The sequence below is a fragment of the Pogona vitticeps genome, chromosome W, assembly GCF_051106095.1.
Source record: "Pogona vitticeps strain Pit_001003342236 chromosome W, PviZW2.1, whole genome shotgun sequence".
Classification (NCBI taxonomy): domain Eukaryota; kingdom Metazoa; phylum Chordata; class Lepidosauria; order Squamata; family Agamidae; genus Pogona; species Pogona vitticeps.
Window position 1 is genome coordinate 3,237,477 of NC_135798.1, and position 18,277 is coordinate 3,255,753.

Sequence of the window (18,277 nt, forward strand, 5' to 3'; positions counted from 1 at the left end):
ATGTTAAAATAATGGACATTCACTGTTCTCCTGATTTGGAGTATTTAGCAGTGAAATGCCGCCCCTTTTACCTGCCTCGTGAGTTTAATGTTGTTATAATAACTGCAATATATATATCTCCTGATGCTAGCATAATCACAGCTATGAGTTTTTTGTTAACTGCTATCAGCAAGCAGCAGCAGGCCTACCCAGATGGAGTGCTGGTGGTAGCAGGTGATTTCAATCAAGCCAATTTAAAGATTGTCCTCCCTAAGATTCATCAGTATGTGGATTGCCCCACTACAGGGAAAAATACCTTGGATCAGGTATATAGTAATATCATGCATGGATATAAGACAAAGCCTTTGCCTAGTTTGGGACAGTCAGATCATCTCTCTCTCTTTTTGATTCCATCAAACAGACCTCTTGTTAACAGAATCAGACCAACTAGAGAAATACAAGTGTGGTCAGTGGGTGCATCTGAGCAACTTGAAGATTGCTTTCGGAGCACTGAATGGGCACTGTTTGAGGAGGACAATGCTGATACATATACCTCGACAGTACTGTTTTATATCAAAAGCTGCATCGATGTTGTTGCTACCACCAGTTTTCTAACAACAAGCCTTGGCTAAATAGAGAAGTGTGCTTTTTACTAAAAGCCAGAAATGCTGCTTTTCATTCTGTTAATGTGCTACAGTATAGAGAGGCCAGAACTAAATTGAAAAAGGGCCATTTTGTTTACCTGGCGGCCATTTTGAAACCACCAATCAGCTGTTAAAAAATCATTGCTTTGCCATGATCAGGGGAACCGATCATTGCAAAGCGAAATTCCCCCATAGGGAACATTGCAAAGCAATTGCAAAAGCAATTGCAAAAACGTTGTCGCTATGCGGTTTCATCGCTAAACAGAGCGCTCGCTAAGCAAGGCACCACTGTAGAGAGGCCAGAGCTAAATTGAAAAAGGGTATTAGGGATGCCAAAGCTATGTACAGCCGGAGGACTGAGCCACATCTTGAGAACTCTGACACTCGCCGGGTATGGCACGGCCTGCGACAAATCATGGGGCAGAGTAACAAAAACAGTCTGTGTAGCAGCAGTGAATTTTTGGCTGAGCAGTTAAATCAATTATTCAGCCGTTTTGAGGTGGAAACGGGAACAACCATTATTCCAGCACCTACTAATCTACCATCAACAGACAACCACTACTACCGCAGATTTCAGATGTGAGGCGCGCTTTCCAGAATATTAACATTAGAAAAGCAGCTGGACCAGATGGAATCATGGGAGGGGTTGTTAGGGGCTGCGCTGCAGAATTAGCTGGAGTTTTTATGGATATTTTCAATCTATCCTTGTTGCAGTGTTCTGTCCCCAGTTGTCTGAAGACATCTATCATAGTGCCAGTCCCCAAGCAGTCAACTGTGGTATCTCTCAATGATTATAGACCAGTAGCTTTAACATCTCTTATTATGAAATGTTTTGAGAGATTGGTGCTGGATTACAATAAGGCTAGTCTTCCATCTTCTTTGGATCCATGGCAATTTGCATACAGGAGAAATAGATCTACTGATTATGTCCATGGTACTCCATACTGTACTGAGTCACTTAGACAGCTGCTTATCAATAAGCAGCTGATCTTTTGTGCCTCTTGACTTTTTTAAAGTTCCCTTTCTTTTCAGTTGGGTACAAGGAGTTTTCAGGTAAGTGTTTAGATATTGATCTTGCCAGCACTCCTGTGAGGAGCTTGAACATTGTTGGAAGGCATGTAACTGGTTAATAACTACTGGGTTCGTTGCCCTTTTTATTACCAGAAATGTGTGGCATGTTGTCATCTAGTCTTCAGTTGTCGAATTTTGAAATGGTTAAACAGCACTGCTGTATGTTGATGGAGACGTGTTTGATGCTTTAACAAAACTCCGTGTAGCTCCTCTCAACCAGGTGCACTCCAGTTTTTCACAGCCTTTCCTTGCCTCTTAATCGTTTCAATTGTTATTACAGTATCATCCATTGTTGCAGGTTTTCCGGGCTCTTTGGCCGTGTTCTGGAGGTTTTTCTTTTAAAACGTTTAACCAGTCCTTGTGGCTGGGTAGAGTTCACTGACCTTTTTGCAGGCTGCATTTTTCAGTGCTGGGAGGCAAGCTTTGTTGAGTTTTAGACTTTCTTCTTTTTTGTTGAAACTGCTGCTTTTTGTGGATTTCAGTGGCTTCCCTGTATAGTCTAACATAAGGATTAGTGGTGTTGTCCAGTTCTCCCGTGTTTTGAAATAGGATTTCATGTTCAGCTTGTTTCAGGACATGTTCAGCTCCTGCTGATTTTTCTGGTTGTTTCAGTTTGCAGTATCTTTCATGTTCTTTGATTGTGGAGTGGATGCTGAATTTTGTGGTCCAAATATATACCTGGCCACAACTGCAAGGTATCCGGTATGCTCCTGCAGTGGTGAGAGGGTCCCTTTTGTCCTTTCCTGACCTTAACATTTCTTGTATTTTTGTGGTGGTCGTGAATACTGTTTGTAGGTTGTGTTTTTTCAAAAGTTTCCACACACGGTCCATGACTCCATTGATGTACGGCAGAAATACTTTATTTGTGGGTGGCTGTTATTTTTCTTCATTTCAGTGTTGTTTTCTCAGTTTGGTGGCTGTTGTGATTTCATTCTTGGAACAGCCATTTGCCTGTAGGGCCCAATTCACATGATTGAGTTCATTGCTGAAAAATTGAGCTTCACAGTTCTGATTTCCATGGTGTACCAGTGTTTTGATTATGCCTCTTTTTTATCATGGGTGGTGATTGGAGTTTTCATGTAAGTACTGGTCTGTGTGGGTGGATTTTCTGTAGACCTTGTGTCCCAGTAGGAGGTCAGGTTTGCATATGACCATGACACTTAAGGAAAAAAATTGCATGATCAAAACCCGCCCACACAGACTGGCCTCTGATGGGGTTTCCAGCCTCATCTTCCAGACTCAAGGTGAGGCCTGTCCAGTGACAAATAGAGCAGAACTAGTTAAATATGGGCATGAATGAAACACAATAACCAGGAAATATGTGGGAAATTGCTGGTTCATTGGTTTGGGTTGATTCTGAACCAGCGAACCCAAAGTGACTGGCATCATACAATTTTTTAGCATTTTCCTGAACTTTGTCATTTTTTGCCCCCCTCCTGCCCCAACACCCAACACAGTGTGGTTGTCTAATTTATTAAAAAGTTGAAGGAGCAGGGACCTGGGAAGCCACAGGCCAGTTACCCTAATGTCTGTTCCAGGGAAGGTGATGGAAAGCCTCGTCCAAGAGAAAATCTTAAAACACCGAGAAGAACATGTTGTCGGGGCGCCAACTCCAAACACAGATGTGGCATTTGCCTCTCCAGAAGCTTGGAGTCAGCGTTTGGATATTGAAGCTACAAGAGCACTCTGTTAGTGAAAAGAAACCTTGGAGCCCAAGATAACAAATTAAACAGAGGCTCTTATCAGGCAGCTTCAAATCCTCCCCTTTAATAAGCAGAATAAAGACATGGAAAGTTTAGGAAAAACACAGAGAGAGTTTGATAAGAAACTTACGGCAAGATACATTCAGACTTCAGATCATACGTATAGTAGTAGTAGTAGGCATCCTTCAGTCTCGAGAGACTATGGTAACATGCTCTGTATGGAAGTCTTGGAACAGTGTCTTGTGTGGCTGAGAAGGCCAATTCAAGAGTGACAATCCCTTCCACACTGAAGACAAATACATTCTATCCCCTGTCCAGCTCCCTGGTTGTGCTGCTTTCGGGACTGTCTCTTTGCTTCAGCCTTCTGGACAAGGGAGAGGCCATGATGCACCACCTGCCTGCAGGCTGAACGCTCAGATGTCAGGGTTTCCCATTTTGAGGTCCATTCCTAAGGCCTTCAGATCCCGCTTGCAGATGTCCTTTATCGCAGCAAAAAAAGTTCCCAAACAGGGTCGGTGCAAGGACACAGCCCTGTTTCACTCCGCTTCGGATGTCAAAGGGATCTGATGTTGAGCCATCAAAAATGACAGTGGCCTTCATTCCCTCATGAAATCACCTGATTTATTTGTTTGTTTGTTTGTTGTATTTTTACCCCGCCTATCTGGTCAGATGACCACTCTAGGCGGCTGATGATGTTAAGAAGTCGAGATGGACATCCCGTCTTGGGAAGTATTTTTAAAAGGCCATCCCTGCTAATCAAATGAAAGGTCTTTGTGAGATCTATGAAGGCAACAAAGAGTGGCTGTTTTTGTTCCCTACATTTCTCCTGCAACTGTCTGAGGGAGAATACCATGTCAGTGGTGGATCTATTAGCTCAAAATCCCCACTGTGATTCTGGATAGACTCTGTCTGCAAGCACCTGGATCCTCTTCAGCACAACACGGTCAAGCAGCTTCCCTACAATGCTGAGAAGAGAGATGCCATGGTAGTTATTGTAGTTGCCCCTGTCTGTTTTGTTCTTATACAGTGTGACCATGTTTGCATCTTTCATGTCCTGTGGTACTCCACCTTCCCTCCAGGAAAGACAAAAGACTTCATACAGCTCAGTGGTGATGATCTCTTTAGAACACTTCAGCACTTCAACAGGGATGCTGTCCTTCCCAGGTGCTTTGCCAGAGGCGAGGGAATCCAAGGCTGCTTTTATTTCTGCTAAAGTTGGTTCACTGTCCAACTCTTCCAAGACAGGTGGGCACTCAATGTTATTCAATGCTTCTTCAGTTACTACATTCTCTCTGGCATATAGCTCAGAATAGTGCTGCACCCAGCATTCCATCTGCTGTGCTTGGTCCTGGATGATCACACCTGTAGCAGCCTTCAAGGAAGCAGATTTCTTCTGTATTGGACCTAAAGCCTGCTTGATCCCATCATACATTCCCTTGATGTTACCTGTGTCTGTTGCTAAGAGCAGAGCTGAAGCCAATAATCGTTGGAACATCTCCTGGCAGCCTGTTGGACTTGGCTACGAGCAGCTAGAGCTCTCCTCTTTTCCTCGATGGCTGGCATCAATTCCTCCGAAGGGGCTTCAAACCAGCCTGCCATCTTTTTGGTCTTCTTGCCAAATTTGGATAAGGTGGTGTCATAAACAGCATTCTTGCAATGGTCCCATTGTTCAGGTGCATTGTTATCAGCTGGGCCCGGAAGGGTTTCCTCAAGCGCTTGGGCAAATTCCTCCACTTTTCTTTGATCCACAACAAAAACACGCTGATCACCCTATCTCCTGAAAAGGACAAAAGCTGTTCCCACAGCTAAAAATACTCCACTATCCAACAAAGAGCAACAGAGCATGGACAGAGTTTCTACTCCAGTCCTCTGAAGATGACGGCCACAGAGACTGGTGAAACGTCAGGAAGAACAACCTTCAGAACACGGCCAAAGAGCCTGAAAAACCCACAACAACCATAACAATGTTTATTTATGGGTTTGTAGGTAAATCACATAAAGAAAATCATGGATGGTCTTTTATTATTCATTCAATAAACGTTGCTTTGATTACATTTATGTTGGCTTATGTAGATTCACTTTAATCATGGTATTACTATTTTCAACTATTTATTTCTTAGCACTTTTAACTCTTTCCATTCTTGACCACACTAACTTTCCAAGTTCTTGTTTTCAATCGTTCCTTAACTAACCCTTTTAACTCTTTCAATCTCTCTCTATATCTCTGTCTCTTCTTCTCTCTAACTCTCTAACTGCCCTAACTGCTCTAACTGTCCCAAACTGTCTTTTTTCTCCTCTAGTTCCGTTGGTTCCACCTCTCCTGTCCTGTCATAGGCTTCCACACAAGAGCTCTAACCTGACGGACAGGAGTGACGTGTGAGCTGTCCGTCACAATATAGCTTGTGCATAAATCACTTAGAGCAACACAGACATTCAAAGAAGTGAAGTAAAGACCACCAGACTCACAACTGAGTGGCAATATGCCGTTCTCACTCCTCTGCTGATATAGTGAGAGCAGCCTACCATTGTAGACCATGCAGCTGAATGTGGTTAACAAGCACTGCCTAAGCTTGTTTCGGCTGCATGTGATCAGTCAACCATTTCACTTTGACTTTTACAGGGATGACTTTGCATATGTCATCTATTTTACATTTCCTCTACAATATTAAATTTAACCCTTTGTTCATAGGTTAGGAACAAATCCTGACAAAACAAGCCTTGCTGAGGGGAAATCATGGCTTCTGTAAGGGCAAGTCTTGCCTCACAAGCATTTAAGTGTTCTTTGGAAAGGTCAACAGGCATGTGGATGTGGGAGAACCAGTGGATATGGTCTCTAGATTTTCAGAAGGCTTTTGACATGGTCCCTCACCAAAGGCTGCTGACAAAACTCCACAGTCACGGGATAAAAGGGCAGGTCCTCTTATGGATGGAGAATTGGTGGAGAACCAAGAAACAGAGAGGAATGGGCAAATTTTCACCATGGAGGGAAGTGAAGAGCGGTGTGCCCCAGGGATCTGTCCTGAGACCGGTGCTTTTCAACCTGTTCATCAATGACCTGGAGGCAGGGATAAGCAACAAAGTGCCCAAGTTTGCAGATGATACACAACTTTTGTGGGTGGTGAAGACCAGAAGGGATTGTGAAGAGCTCCAGAAGGATCTCTCCAAACTGGGAGAATGGATGGAAAAATGGTAAATGTGTTTCAGTCTAAGAAAATGTAAAGTAATACACGTTGGGGCAAAAATTCAAAACTTTAGTGATCAACCCATGGGTTCTGAGCTGTCTGTGATGGATCAGGAAAGAGAGCTTGGTGTGCTGGTGGACAGATCAATGAAAGGGTCAACCCAGTGTGTGGCGGCTGTGAAGAAGGCTAATTCCATGCTAGGGATCACTAAAAAGAGGATTAAAAATAAAACAACCAACATTATAATGCCATTGTACCAAAAAAATGTCAAGCCCTCACCTGGAGTATTGCGTACAGTTCTGGTTGTCGCACTTCAAAAAAGACAGAGTGGAAGTAGAAAAGGTGCAGAAAAGAGCATCTCAAATGATGGCTGGGCTGGGTCACCTCCTTGATAAGGAAAGGCAACAGGTTTTGGGGCTCTTTAGTGCAGAAAAAAGGCGCCTGAGTGGGGGACATGATTAGGACATATAAAATTATGCAGGGGAGGGATAAAGTGGATAGAGGGTAGCTCTTTTCCCTCTCACACAATACCAGAACCAGGGGACATCCACTCCAATGGAGTGTTGCTAGAGTAAGAACAGAGAAAAGAAAATATTTCTTAGCATGTTGTTAGTCCATGGAACTCCTTGCCACCAGATGTGATAGCATCTGGCCTAGATGCCTTGAAAAGGGGATTGGACCAATTCCTGGAGGAAAAGTCCATCGCAGGTGACAATCCATGATGGAGATGTACCATCTCAAAGTTTAAAAGAAACGTACTTCAAAATCCCAGGTGCAGGGGAATGGTATCAGGAGGCAGGGATCTTGTTGTCTCGAGTGTTCCCAGAGGCATCTGGAGGGGCCCCTAGGAGACACAGGAAGCTGTACTAGAGGGGCCCTTGGCCTGACCCAGTAGGGCTCTTATGTTCTTATGTTCTCTTGAATGCCTCCATTGGTGGAACACTCTTGGCCGCCTCTGAACTCTTTCCAGTTTGTTAGTATCCTTCTTGAAGTGCAGTGTCCAGAACAGGACACAGTACTCTAGATGAGACCTAACCAATGCTGAATAGAGGGGAACCAGGACCTTGCAGGATTTGGAGACTCTTCCTGTTAATCCCGCCTAAAATAGTGTTTGCCTTTTTTGTGGCCACATCACACTGCTAGCTCATTAAGTTTATGAACTATGACGATTCCAAAATCTTTTTTTGCTTATAGCATTGCTGAGCCAGGGATACCCCATCTTGTAATTGTGTGTTTGGTTTCTTTTTTCAAGGTGCATACTTTGTTCTTCTCCTTGTTAAATTCCATTCTGTTGTTTTCAGTCCAGGGCTCCAGCCTATTGAGATCATTTTGAATATTTTCTGTCTTCCACTTTATTGGCTAGTCCACCCAGTTTTGTGATATCCAAAATATTTTTAACTTGTATATTACTATATTTCCTTATAGGAGCACTGTTACTCTTAGCTAACTGACATGCTTGGCAGTTCACATATTTATCACACTGCTTTAAATTTACTCCCACTGAGTTTTCTATTGTTTTGCGCAGAGTTTTATAATTTGCATGCCCTAATCTCAGATGCCACAAATGAATGCAATCCTTATGTGGACATATATTCTCATATACATTGTTAGCTTTTGTACAGTTCAGTCTATATAGGTTATTTCTAACATAGCAATTCAATTTTTCATTGTTTTTACCAGTTATTATACATTTGTTTTTCATAGAAAGTGCAGATGAAGCCATTCTTAGCTAAAGAGCTAACAGACAGTAAATTATGTTTGAGTTTTGGCACGTATATAACACCTATTGGTTGAGTTAAACACGGCAATTTAACTTTACCTCTTCCCAAAATTTTAGCATTTATACCATCAGCTAAACATACTTGCTGATTAAATACTGGCTGAAAATTAAATATTAGCTTTTTGTCCTTACTCATGTTGGCAGTTGCTCCTGAATCAACAATCCATTCTTCTTGGTGGTCAGAGTTATAAATAGCCTCAGTCAGGTTTAATGCATCTCTCTCGTGTCTTGGTTGTTTTCTTTTTCCTTTCTTAAATTTACAACTTTTTATTAGATGTTGTCTCGAGCCACAGGAAAAACAACGCTTCCCAGGATGAATGTTCGCAGCTGTGTCTACCTCCTCCTCACTTTCATTCAGCTTGTTACCTTTAATTAGTGAGTGATATATGATAATCATCTGAATTGAATTCGCCCATTCCTGTCCATTTTAGTTCACTGTTGCCCAGGATGTCAATGTTTATTCTTGCCTTCTCCTGTTTGACCATATCCAGCTTCCCAAGGTTCATAGATCTTACATTCCAGGTTCCCATGCAGTATTTTTCTTTACAGCATCGGACTGTCCTTTCACTTCCAGGCACGTCCACAGCTGAGCGTCCTTTCGGCTTTGGCCCTACCACTTCATTAGGTCTGGAGCTACCTGTTCTCTGCTCTTCCTCAGTAGCATGTTGGACTCCTTCCGACCTGAGGGTTCCATCTTCTAGCATCATATATTTTAGCCTTTTGTTTCTGATCATGGGGCATTCTTGGCAAAGATACTGGAGTGGCTTGCCAGTTCCTTCTCCAGGAAGAATTCTCCACTATGACCTGTCCGTTATGGGTGTCCCTGCACAGCATAGCCCATAGCTTCTCTGAATTACTCAAGCCCTTTGCCACAACAAGACAGTAATCCATGAAGGGGCTTGAGTAATAGCATTACACACCTGTAAGACTAGCAAAAATGTCAGGGTAACAGCAATATATGTTGGAGGTGTAAAAAAATGCAGGAACTTATCATCATATGTGGTGGACATGCGAAAAGGTCAAAAATTATTGGACACAGGTATGGGTTTTAGCAAAAGAAATTACCCAGCAGAAATTAGATATAAAACCTGAAATGGCATTATGGAATGTCATACCAGGAATTAATGATAATAAATTGAAGCATTGTCTTATGTATATACTCACAGCAGCCAGATTACTCTGGGCCCAAAAATGGAAAACCGAAGAGGTTCCAACGATAGAAGAGTTGTTAAAGAAGCTATGGGATACAGCAGAACTGGACACTCTTATCAGAAGCACTACGGGAACAACCAAGAGACTATGTAAAACAAAGCTGGAAACTAATATATTCTTGGGCCCAGAAGAAGACAGGAGTGTGGGGCAGAGTTTATGATACATGTATATTTACTTAGTATATACTGGAAATCAAATTGGGGAGAGCAGAGGGGTTAATGAGGCTGGAGTCTCTGACTCCAAAGGGGGGAGGGTTTAGTTTAATTTGAGGAATTAGTTAGTTTGTTTTTTTCTTTTCCTTTGCTTTTTCCCTCTTTTTTCTCTTCTTCTGTGAAAATAAAAAAATTAAAATTAAAAAAAGATTAATCTGTTCCAGCCCTTTTTTGGTTGTATCTCAGGGTGCTGGTTGTATCTCAAAGCATTAGTTCCCATAGGAACTAATGCAAAAGCGGTTAATCCATCCACTGGTGGAGACTTTTTTTTTAGAACCTAAGATTACTTAGGTTTTAAAAAGGGCTGGAAAGGAGGAAGGGAGGGAGGGAACCATGGGGGAAAGAGAAAAGAAAGAAGGTCATCACTGGGGTACACAGACCCCTCAGACAACGGTTTGTGCTTTTAGGCACAAAAAGAAAGGAGAGAGAGAGAGAGAAGACAATGGGGGAGGGTTTGGAATCTAAAACACCTTTTAAACAAAACACATTTTAAAACAAAAGAGAGATCACAGTACACAAACCCGAGGAGCCACAGAATTAAAAAAAATCAATTCCAGCAGGGACTAAAAAATGCTAAAATTACACACTGCAAGACCCATCAGAGCACAGAAACATATCCCCCACCCACCCAACCAGAACAAACCCACGTTATAAAACCCTGCACAGTACTGACCCAGAACAGGCAGTGTCTCTGTTTTTAAAAAGGAAGTCAAAAAACAAAAATCCAAAAAGCAAAAAATTTTAAAAAACAAAAATACAAAAGAAAAAACAAACACTTCAGTACAGGACCATGCAGTACTGGACCAGGCAGTCCAAAGTCTCTCTCCGAACCCACACTCTCTAACCACTGGGGTGAAGGAGCTACAGAGAAGCAACCTCTTCACTGACCCGTGGTTAACTGAAAGCAGTTCAAATTCCCCGCCTTCCCACCTTTTTTGCCCCGTTCATAACTCAAAGCGCCGTCGCACGTCAAAGAAAATTTTTTGCGACCAGAGCTGGTCATAACTTGAATTGGTCACAAGTCAGGACATTCGTAAGTCAAGGCACCATTGGATCCGCTTTATAATGTGCTCAAGAATTTTCCCTGGAATTGATGTTAGGCTGATTGGTCTTTGTGAGGAAATGGATTTTGTAATACTTGATTTTGTACTACAACAAAAGTACTTGTTTTTCAGAGTTTCTACAGGTGGTGTATCTCTGCCTGGAGAGTAACTTTGTTTCATCTGCCCAAAGTCCTCTTCAGGGTTGCAGTGTAAGAGTGAGAACCGCTGGGTTCTATTATAATTGCTAAAAAGTCTGGAAACGAGGAACTGGACTTTGGGCATGGATACCATCACAATGCAGACACTTTGATTTAAGTTATACGAAGGGGGACTAAGTATGTATCAAAGGAGGAGGAGGAGTGATAGGTTTTCCAGCCTTTTCATTGACTGGAAGATGTAGCAATGGTAGCATAGCATAGCATTGTATTTAGTGTTATAATTAATGCTATACTGTATTTAATGCTATAATTAATGCTATACCCAGATACTCTTGGTAGCTAGCCTTTATTGTTTTATGGGAGGAACGGCTTCCAAAACCTCAGCTAATCTTTGGAAGCTTGGCATTTTAATAATACCTTGTACCGTATTTTTGCTCCATAAGACACATCTCACTATAAGATGCAGGAAGGAAAACAGGAAAAAAATGCTAAGGCATCAGGGGTAGGCAGCCACCAGCTCCATTACCACCCCAGCCAGCTCATCATCTCGTCAGTTGTCCCTCAGCGTTGCAGAAATAAAGCAGCAAAAAATTAAACGGACAACAAGCTACGGGATCAGATGGTAAGCCTGAGGATGACACTCTGCAGCTGCACATGGAGGAGTAGGAGGAGACTGAGCCCGTTCCAGAGAGGGTGCCCACCTGACGTTTCACGACCGCATAGGAAGCCTCACTGAGAGGACCACTCCTCTCCCCCCCTGCATGCACATCCACAAAGTCCACACAGCTATTTCCCCCCTCTCGGCCTTCACTGGCACAGATAGAAAACTGAAGCATGGCCTGCGCTGCACCATGTTGGATCAGGCGTACGATGATAAACTGATGATAGATGGTGAACAAAGCAATATCGGCAGCAGGCATGAGAGGGGGAAGCTGGAGGCGGTGGCGTGGAAGACGGGAGGCGAGCTTTTGTTGCCGGCGGTGGGAACAGTATTTGCTCCATACTGTAAGATGCACACACTTTTCCCACCACTTTTTTTGGAGGGGGGAAGTGCATCTTATGGAGCAAAAAATACGGTACCTCTTTTGAATATCTAACGCATTACAACTTTTTAATCTTTTAAATTAATTTCATCGTATATTTTACCCAGGTGTGATGCTTAGGGGAACAAGAGTTTAAGTGTCTAAAGATATTGCTTTAGCCACAGAGCAATGTGGGCTATTTTTGCTCTTCGGGAGTCGTACCTGGTCAGGCTCGTGTGCAAAGCTTAAAGTACACAGTCAACAGTATAATGTCCCCAAATCAGGAGATAAGTGGGAATCTAGGGTTAGAAGCTTGCCCACATTTGTCCATTTCCGCACCTTCTAGGTTTCACTCAGCCTAGGGTTCAAAGGCTGGTGAAACTGGAAACTCAAGTTGGCCCCTTCCCCTAGTGGAATAGCACCTTTAAGGAGGGGCAATCCTGACATGGTGGCAGTGTTGGAATCATTTTTCCCCTCAGTCTTGTTGTGTTTTACTCTTTCTGTGTGTGCGCACGTGTTTGTTTGAAGTTTTTAGAACTTGCCACAGTTTGCATCTGAGGTGGCACATGGAAGAGGCTGTAACTGCATTTTGGAAGACTGCTATTCTTAAGGTTAATGAGCACAGTGGAAACTTCCCCCGTTTGTTATTTTGCTTAGCCAGATGGGGCAGCAAAGATGATTAGGAATGAAGAGAATATTCCTGACATCTCCCTTCATGCACCTACAAGTTTCCCAGTCATGGTGTCGAATGATAGAATCATTTGATTTATCAGGCCATCAAGTCCCACCCCTTGCTCAATGATATATCAGAAAAGTAGAGATGAACTCAAATTAATTCCAACCTCCCCAATAAAATTCATAACTTCTCCCCAGCCCCTGGGCTGACTCAGCCACTCAAAATTTCATCATGCACTACCAGGGTCTTCTCTGTTGGTGCTCCAGTCTGGGAAGTGGTTCAGCCCTTCCCTGCCTCCTCTAGCAGCTGACAGCTCCAATGAGGAAGCGAGACAAGGATTATCCCCACTGAGCTAATGATTGGTTGACTGCAGGAGGAGGCATGGCAGGGGTGTGGAGAGGATATGTGCTGCACCTGTGATTCTGTACCCATGAATTTTGTCAGTTGGGCTGAAATTAATTCAGGCCCATTTTTATGAAAGAGTGCTATCAGGTCTCTCCTGGTGTTATTCATTCCCTAACTAGGTAACAAGACCATAGGTTTAGCTCAGGCTAATTTCTGCTAGAAGCTGTTCCATAAGAGGGTGAAGATGAGTTCTGCAGTTATATAAGACTGGTTGAAATCAGGATCAAGTAAGGTAAAAAAATAATTAGACATAATTTAACAAAAGAAAACAAATAACAAACCACAAATGGACCAGAACCAATACAAAATATAAACCGTCCACAATGTTGAAAAAAGAAAGACAGAAAAAATGCATATCTCCCCTCAGGCTTCTTTTTTCAAAGCCAAACATGCCCAGTTCTTTCCTTCTTTCTATGTTGAATTTTGGTTCTTACTGGATTGTTTTCAATCTGCTTGCAGAGTCTGCTTTGTAATCTGCTCTAGAATTTCCCCTGAGGTGGATGTCTGGCTGACTGGTCTGCAGTTCCCTGGTTCACCTTTTTGAAGATAAAGACAATGTCATCTCTTCTCCACCTGTCTGGCTCTTCACCCATCTCCCATGACACGAGAATATTAGACAGTGCTTCTGCAATTTCTTCAGTTCATCTGGCCCTGGGGATTTGAACTCATCGAGACAAGTAAGGTTTTTCATTTACGTTGCACTCCTATTTCATCTCTTTTTTTCTCTCCATCAGGTGATGAACAGGACAATGGGAATTCTGTGGAGCCAGTTGTTCTTTCAGTGAAAAAACCCATGTATATAGCGGTTTAAAAAATTCAAGCCACTTAAAAGGAGAAAAAGGGAAGAAGAGAAGCAAGGGGAAAAGAGAAAAAAAGACATATCCATCTTCTCTTGCTGTTGATGTTGATGCATTTCTGATCACCTGAAAAAATCAACAGGGAAAAGGAAGGAGAAAAGGTTCCCTGGGCAGATAAACATTCAAGGGTGCCTCAGATGACAATAGACTTGACAAAGTCCACCCAGAGGAGAAACAAAGTCAATACATAGAAAAAAGAAAGAGTGTCATGATGCACAGTGATTGTACTTTCCGTGAAAACCCTCTGAGAGGTGAGAGAGAGTACAAATGCCTACAGTGTGGAAAGAGCTTCAGTCAGAGCAGTACCCTTTTTTCCCATCAAAGAACTCGCATTGTTGAGAAACCATATAAATGTATGGAATGTGGAAAGAGCTTCAGTCAGAGCAATAGCCTCAGTTCACATCAAAGAACTCACACTGGGGAGAAACCATATAAATGCATGGAATGTGGAAAGCGCTTCAGTCAGAGCAATAGCCTCAGTTCACATCAAAGAACTCACACTGGGGAGAAACCATATAAGTGCATGGAATGTGGAAAGAACTTCAGTCACAGAGGTAACCTGAGTTCACATCAAAAAAACTCACACTGGGGAGAAACCATATCAATGCATGGAATGTGGAAAGAACTTCAGTCATAGAGGTAACCTGAGTTCACATCAAAAAACTCACACTGGGGAGAAAACATATAAATGCATGGAATGTGGGAAGTGCTTCTGTAACAGATCTCACCTGAGTTCACATCAAAAAACTCACACTGGGGAGAAACCATATCAATGCATGGAATGTGGAAAGAGCTTCAGCCAGAGTGGTAACCTGAGTTCCCATCAAAGAACTCACACTGGGGAGAAACCTTATAAATGCATGGAATGTGGAAAGAACTTCAATTGCAGCAGTCACCTTAGTTCACATCAAAGAATTCACACAGGGGAGAAACCATATAAATGCATGGAATGTGGAAAGACCTTTAGTCAGAGCAGTAGACTCAGTTCCCACCAAAGAACTCACACTGGGGAGAAACCATATAAATGCATGAAATGTGGAAAGAGTTTCCGTCTGAGAGGTCTCCTGAGTTCCCATCAAAGAACTCACACTGGGGAGAAACCATATAAATGCATGGAATGTGGAAAGAACTTCAATTGCAGCAGTCACCTTAGTTCACATCAAAGAATTCACACAGGGGAGAAACCATATAAATGCATGGAATGTGGAAAGACCTTTAGTCAGAGCAGCAGCCTCAGTTCCCATCAAAGAACTCACACTGGGGAGAAACCATATGAATGCATGAAATGTGGAAAGAGTTTCCGTCTGAGAGGTGTCTTGAGTTCACACCAAAGAACTCACACCGGGGAGAGACCATATAAATGCATGAAATGTGGGAAGTGCTTCAGTCAAAGCAGTTCCTTGAGATCACATCAGAGAATTCACACTGGGGAGAAACCATATAAATGCATGGAATGTGGAAAGAACTTCAATTATAGCAGTAACCTTAGATCACATCAAAGAATTCACACAGGGGAGAAACCACATAAATGCATGGAATGTGGAAAGAGCTTCACTCACAGCATTTCCCTGAAGTTACATCAAAGAACTCACACTGGGGAGAAACCATATAAATGCATGGAATGTGGAAAGAGTTTTAGTCACAGCAGTCACCTGAGTACACATAAAAGAATTCACACTGGGGAGAAACCATATCAGTGTTTGGAATGTGGAAAGAACTTCAGTCAGAACAGTAGCCTAAGTTCGCATCAAAGAACTCACACTGGGGAGAAACCATATAAATGCATGGAATGTGGAAAGAACTTCAGTAAGAACAGTAGCCTAAGTTCACATCAAAAGAACTCACACTGAGGAGAAACCATATAAATGCATGGAATGTGGAAATAGTTTCACTCAAAGCAGTCACCTGAGTTCAAATAAAAAACTCATACAGGGAGAAAAACATAAATGCATGGAATGTGGAAAGGGCTTAAGTCACAGCAGTTCCCTGAGTTTACATCAAAGAACTCACACTGGGGAGTGTAAAGAATTAGAAGGCAACTGGCATGTGTAGTCATACAAAAATGGAGTCTGTTAGGTTTACTCTATAGTTTGGATTGAAATCCCTGAATGTTTCAAGAGAGTGTTGTTCCAGCTTTGCTCTGCCTGGCACCAAGATAAGAAGCAAGGTTAAGAAGATCAAAAGGGAGACCGAACACCACATTCGTCTTAATTGGGATAAGACACCTGCAGATCTCATGCGAAATAGGGTTGGAGAACTGTCTTACACTCCCCTAATCCTAATTGGTTGACAGCTCAGAAGTGTCACAATGAAGGTGGTCCAGAGACGTATAGAAAAATTGTTTCATATATGTGACAGATGGTTGTTGATGATGATAGAGTGAGAGAAGAAAGTGTTTTGTGTTTTTAAAACAAGAAGGAGGAGAAATTAGCCCAGGTGCTCTAGAATGCTAAGATATAGACTGTTAGTCATGATGATTACTTAGCTTAGTTTAGTTGTTCTTATTTTAACCAAGGTATAATAAGTTTATTGTAATCATGGTAATTGCTTGGATATAATTATGCTTTATGCTTTAACGCTGCGACTGTATTTTAGTGGAACTATATTATTTTCTTAATAAACCAATTATTCTTCAACAAAGGGATTGAACAGCAGGATTGCAACTAAATCCAGTGGAGATTGGAAAGATCACTAAATGCTACTCTATAGAGAGGTCCTACCTAGCCTCCTCATCGTCACATTGTATAAGAACAAAGGAGACGGGGCGACTGCAATAACTACCGTGGCATCTCTCTTCTCAGCATTGTAGGGAAGCTGCTTGCCCATGTTGTGCTGAAGAGTCTCCAGGTGCTTGCAGACAGAGTCTATCACCTGGCAGGAGAAAGTTTCAAATAGAGTAGTCCTAGAACAAGGTGGAATAGTTAGCATGTATACGCTACTGAAATAGCAATGTCTATGTTGTCTTGGGCATGTCATGAGAATGGCTGATGGTCGGATTCTGAAAGATCTCCTGTATGGAGAATTAGTGCAGGGAAATCGCCCCAGAGGGAGACCACAGCTGCGATATAAGGACATCTGCAAGTGGGATCTGAAGGCCTTAGGAATGGACCTCAACAGATGGGAAACCCTGACCTCTGAGCGTTCAGCCTGGAGGCAGGCAGTGCATCACGGCCTCTCCCAATTTGAAGAGACCCTTGTCCGGCAGGCTGAGGCAAAGAGGCAGTCCCGAAAGCAGCCAAATCGGGGAGCTGGACAGGGGACAGATTGTATTTGCCTTCAGTGTGGAAGGGATTGTGTCACTCTCGAATTGGCCTTCTCAGCCACACTAGATGCTGTTCCAAGTCCTCCATTCAGAGCATGTTATAATAGTCTCTCGAGACTGAAGGATGCCTGATCTTACCTCTCAGCAACCAATCACAGAGCAAGGATAGTGACATGCAAGGCACATGGATGATGGGCAGCTGACTGATTGGCATGAAGGACGGGAAAGAGGTCTGCCTTTTCCAGAGGGCTTCCCCTCCTGACCCCAGCTGTTCAAGGCCCAGTGAAAGCCACCCACACTTAGAGCCATCCACACAGAGGTTTTAGTGCAATAATATAATAATCATCTTAAGAGCATCAGAGCGGAATGTGACCTTCCGGATCCATGGCATCCAGGAGGCGCCTCTGGGGAATTACCTGAATTCGCAACCACTGTGAAACCCTGAATGAAACCCCTCCAAGACAGAGATAGCTTTGGTCCCCTTTGGGGGATGACCTCGACTGGGATCTGGACCAGGGGAGGGTGTGTGTCCCCTTTGGGTTCTGTTGGACCCTCTCCTGAGCTTTCGATAACATCGTCCACGGTCTCCTTCGGGGTCTTTTTCTCTCAGATGGGACTTGGGGGATCTTTTTAAAGGTGGCTCCGGTCCTTCCTGGAGGGGAGAACTCAGCAGGTGATGCTGGGGGAGTCCAGTTGGACAACCTGGCCTTTGACCTGTGACATTCCTCAGGGATCTCTTTTGCCCCTTATGAATGATTTCAATAGGGTTTTTAAAAAGGTTTATTGTGCTTTCTTGGTTGTTGCTTCATTTTTATACTGTTTTTAGTGTGGCAAGTACGAGTGTTTTCTAATAACAAGCTTTGGCTAAATAGAGAAGTACGCCTTTTATTAAAAGCCAGAAATGCTGCTTTTCATTCTGGTGATGAACTACAGTATAGAGAGGCCAGAGCTAAACTGAAAAGGAGCATTAGGGATGCCAAAGCTATGTACAGCCAGAGAATTGAGCAACATCTTGAGAGTTCTGACACTCGTCGAGTATGGCATGGCCTATGACAAATCACAGGGCAGAGT

General features: G+C 42.9%; 1 protein-coding gene across 1 annotated transcript in view; it reads left to right on the forward strand.

The window, feature by feature from the left end:
* Positions 1–16,206, forward strand: part of LOC144585014 (uncharacterized) — a 29,721-nt gene extending 13,515 nt beyond the window's left edge. Inside the window, 2 exon segments of the mRNA XM_078382446.1 lie at positions 13,822–14,518; positions 14,520–16,206. Of these exon segments, the coding sequence (XP_078238572.1) occupies positions 14,153–14,518; positions 14,520–15,794 (1,641 nt within the window). The 5' untranslated portion in view covers positions 13,822–14,152 and the 3' untranslated portion in view covers positions 15,795–16,206.
* Positions 16,207–18,277: the final 2,071 nt, after the last annotated feature.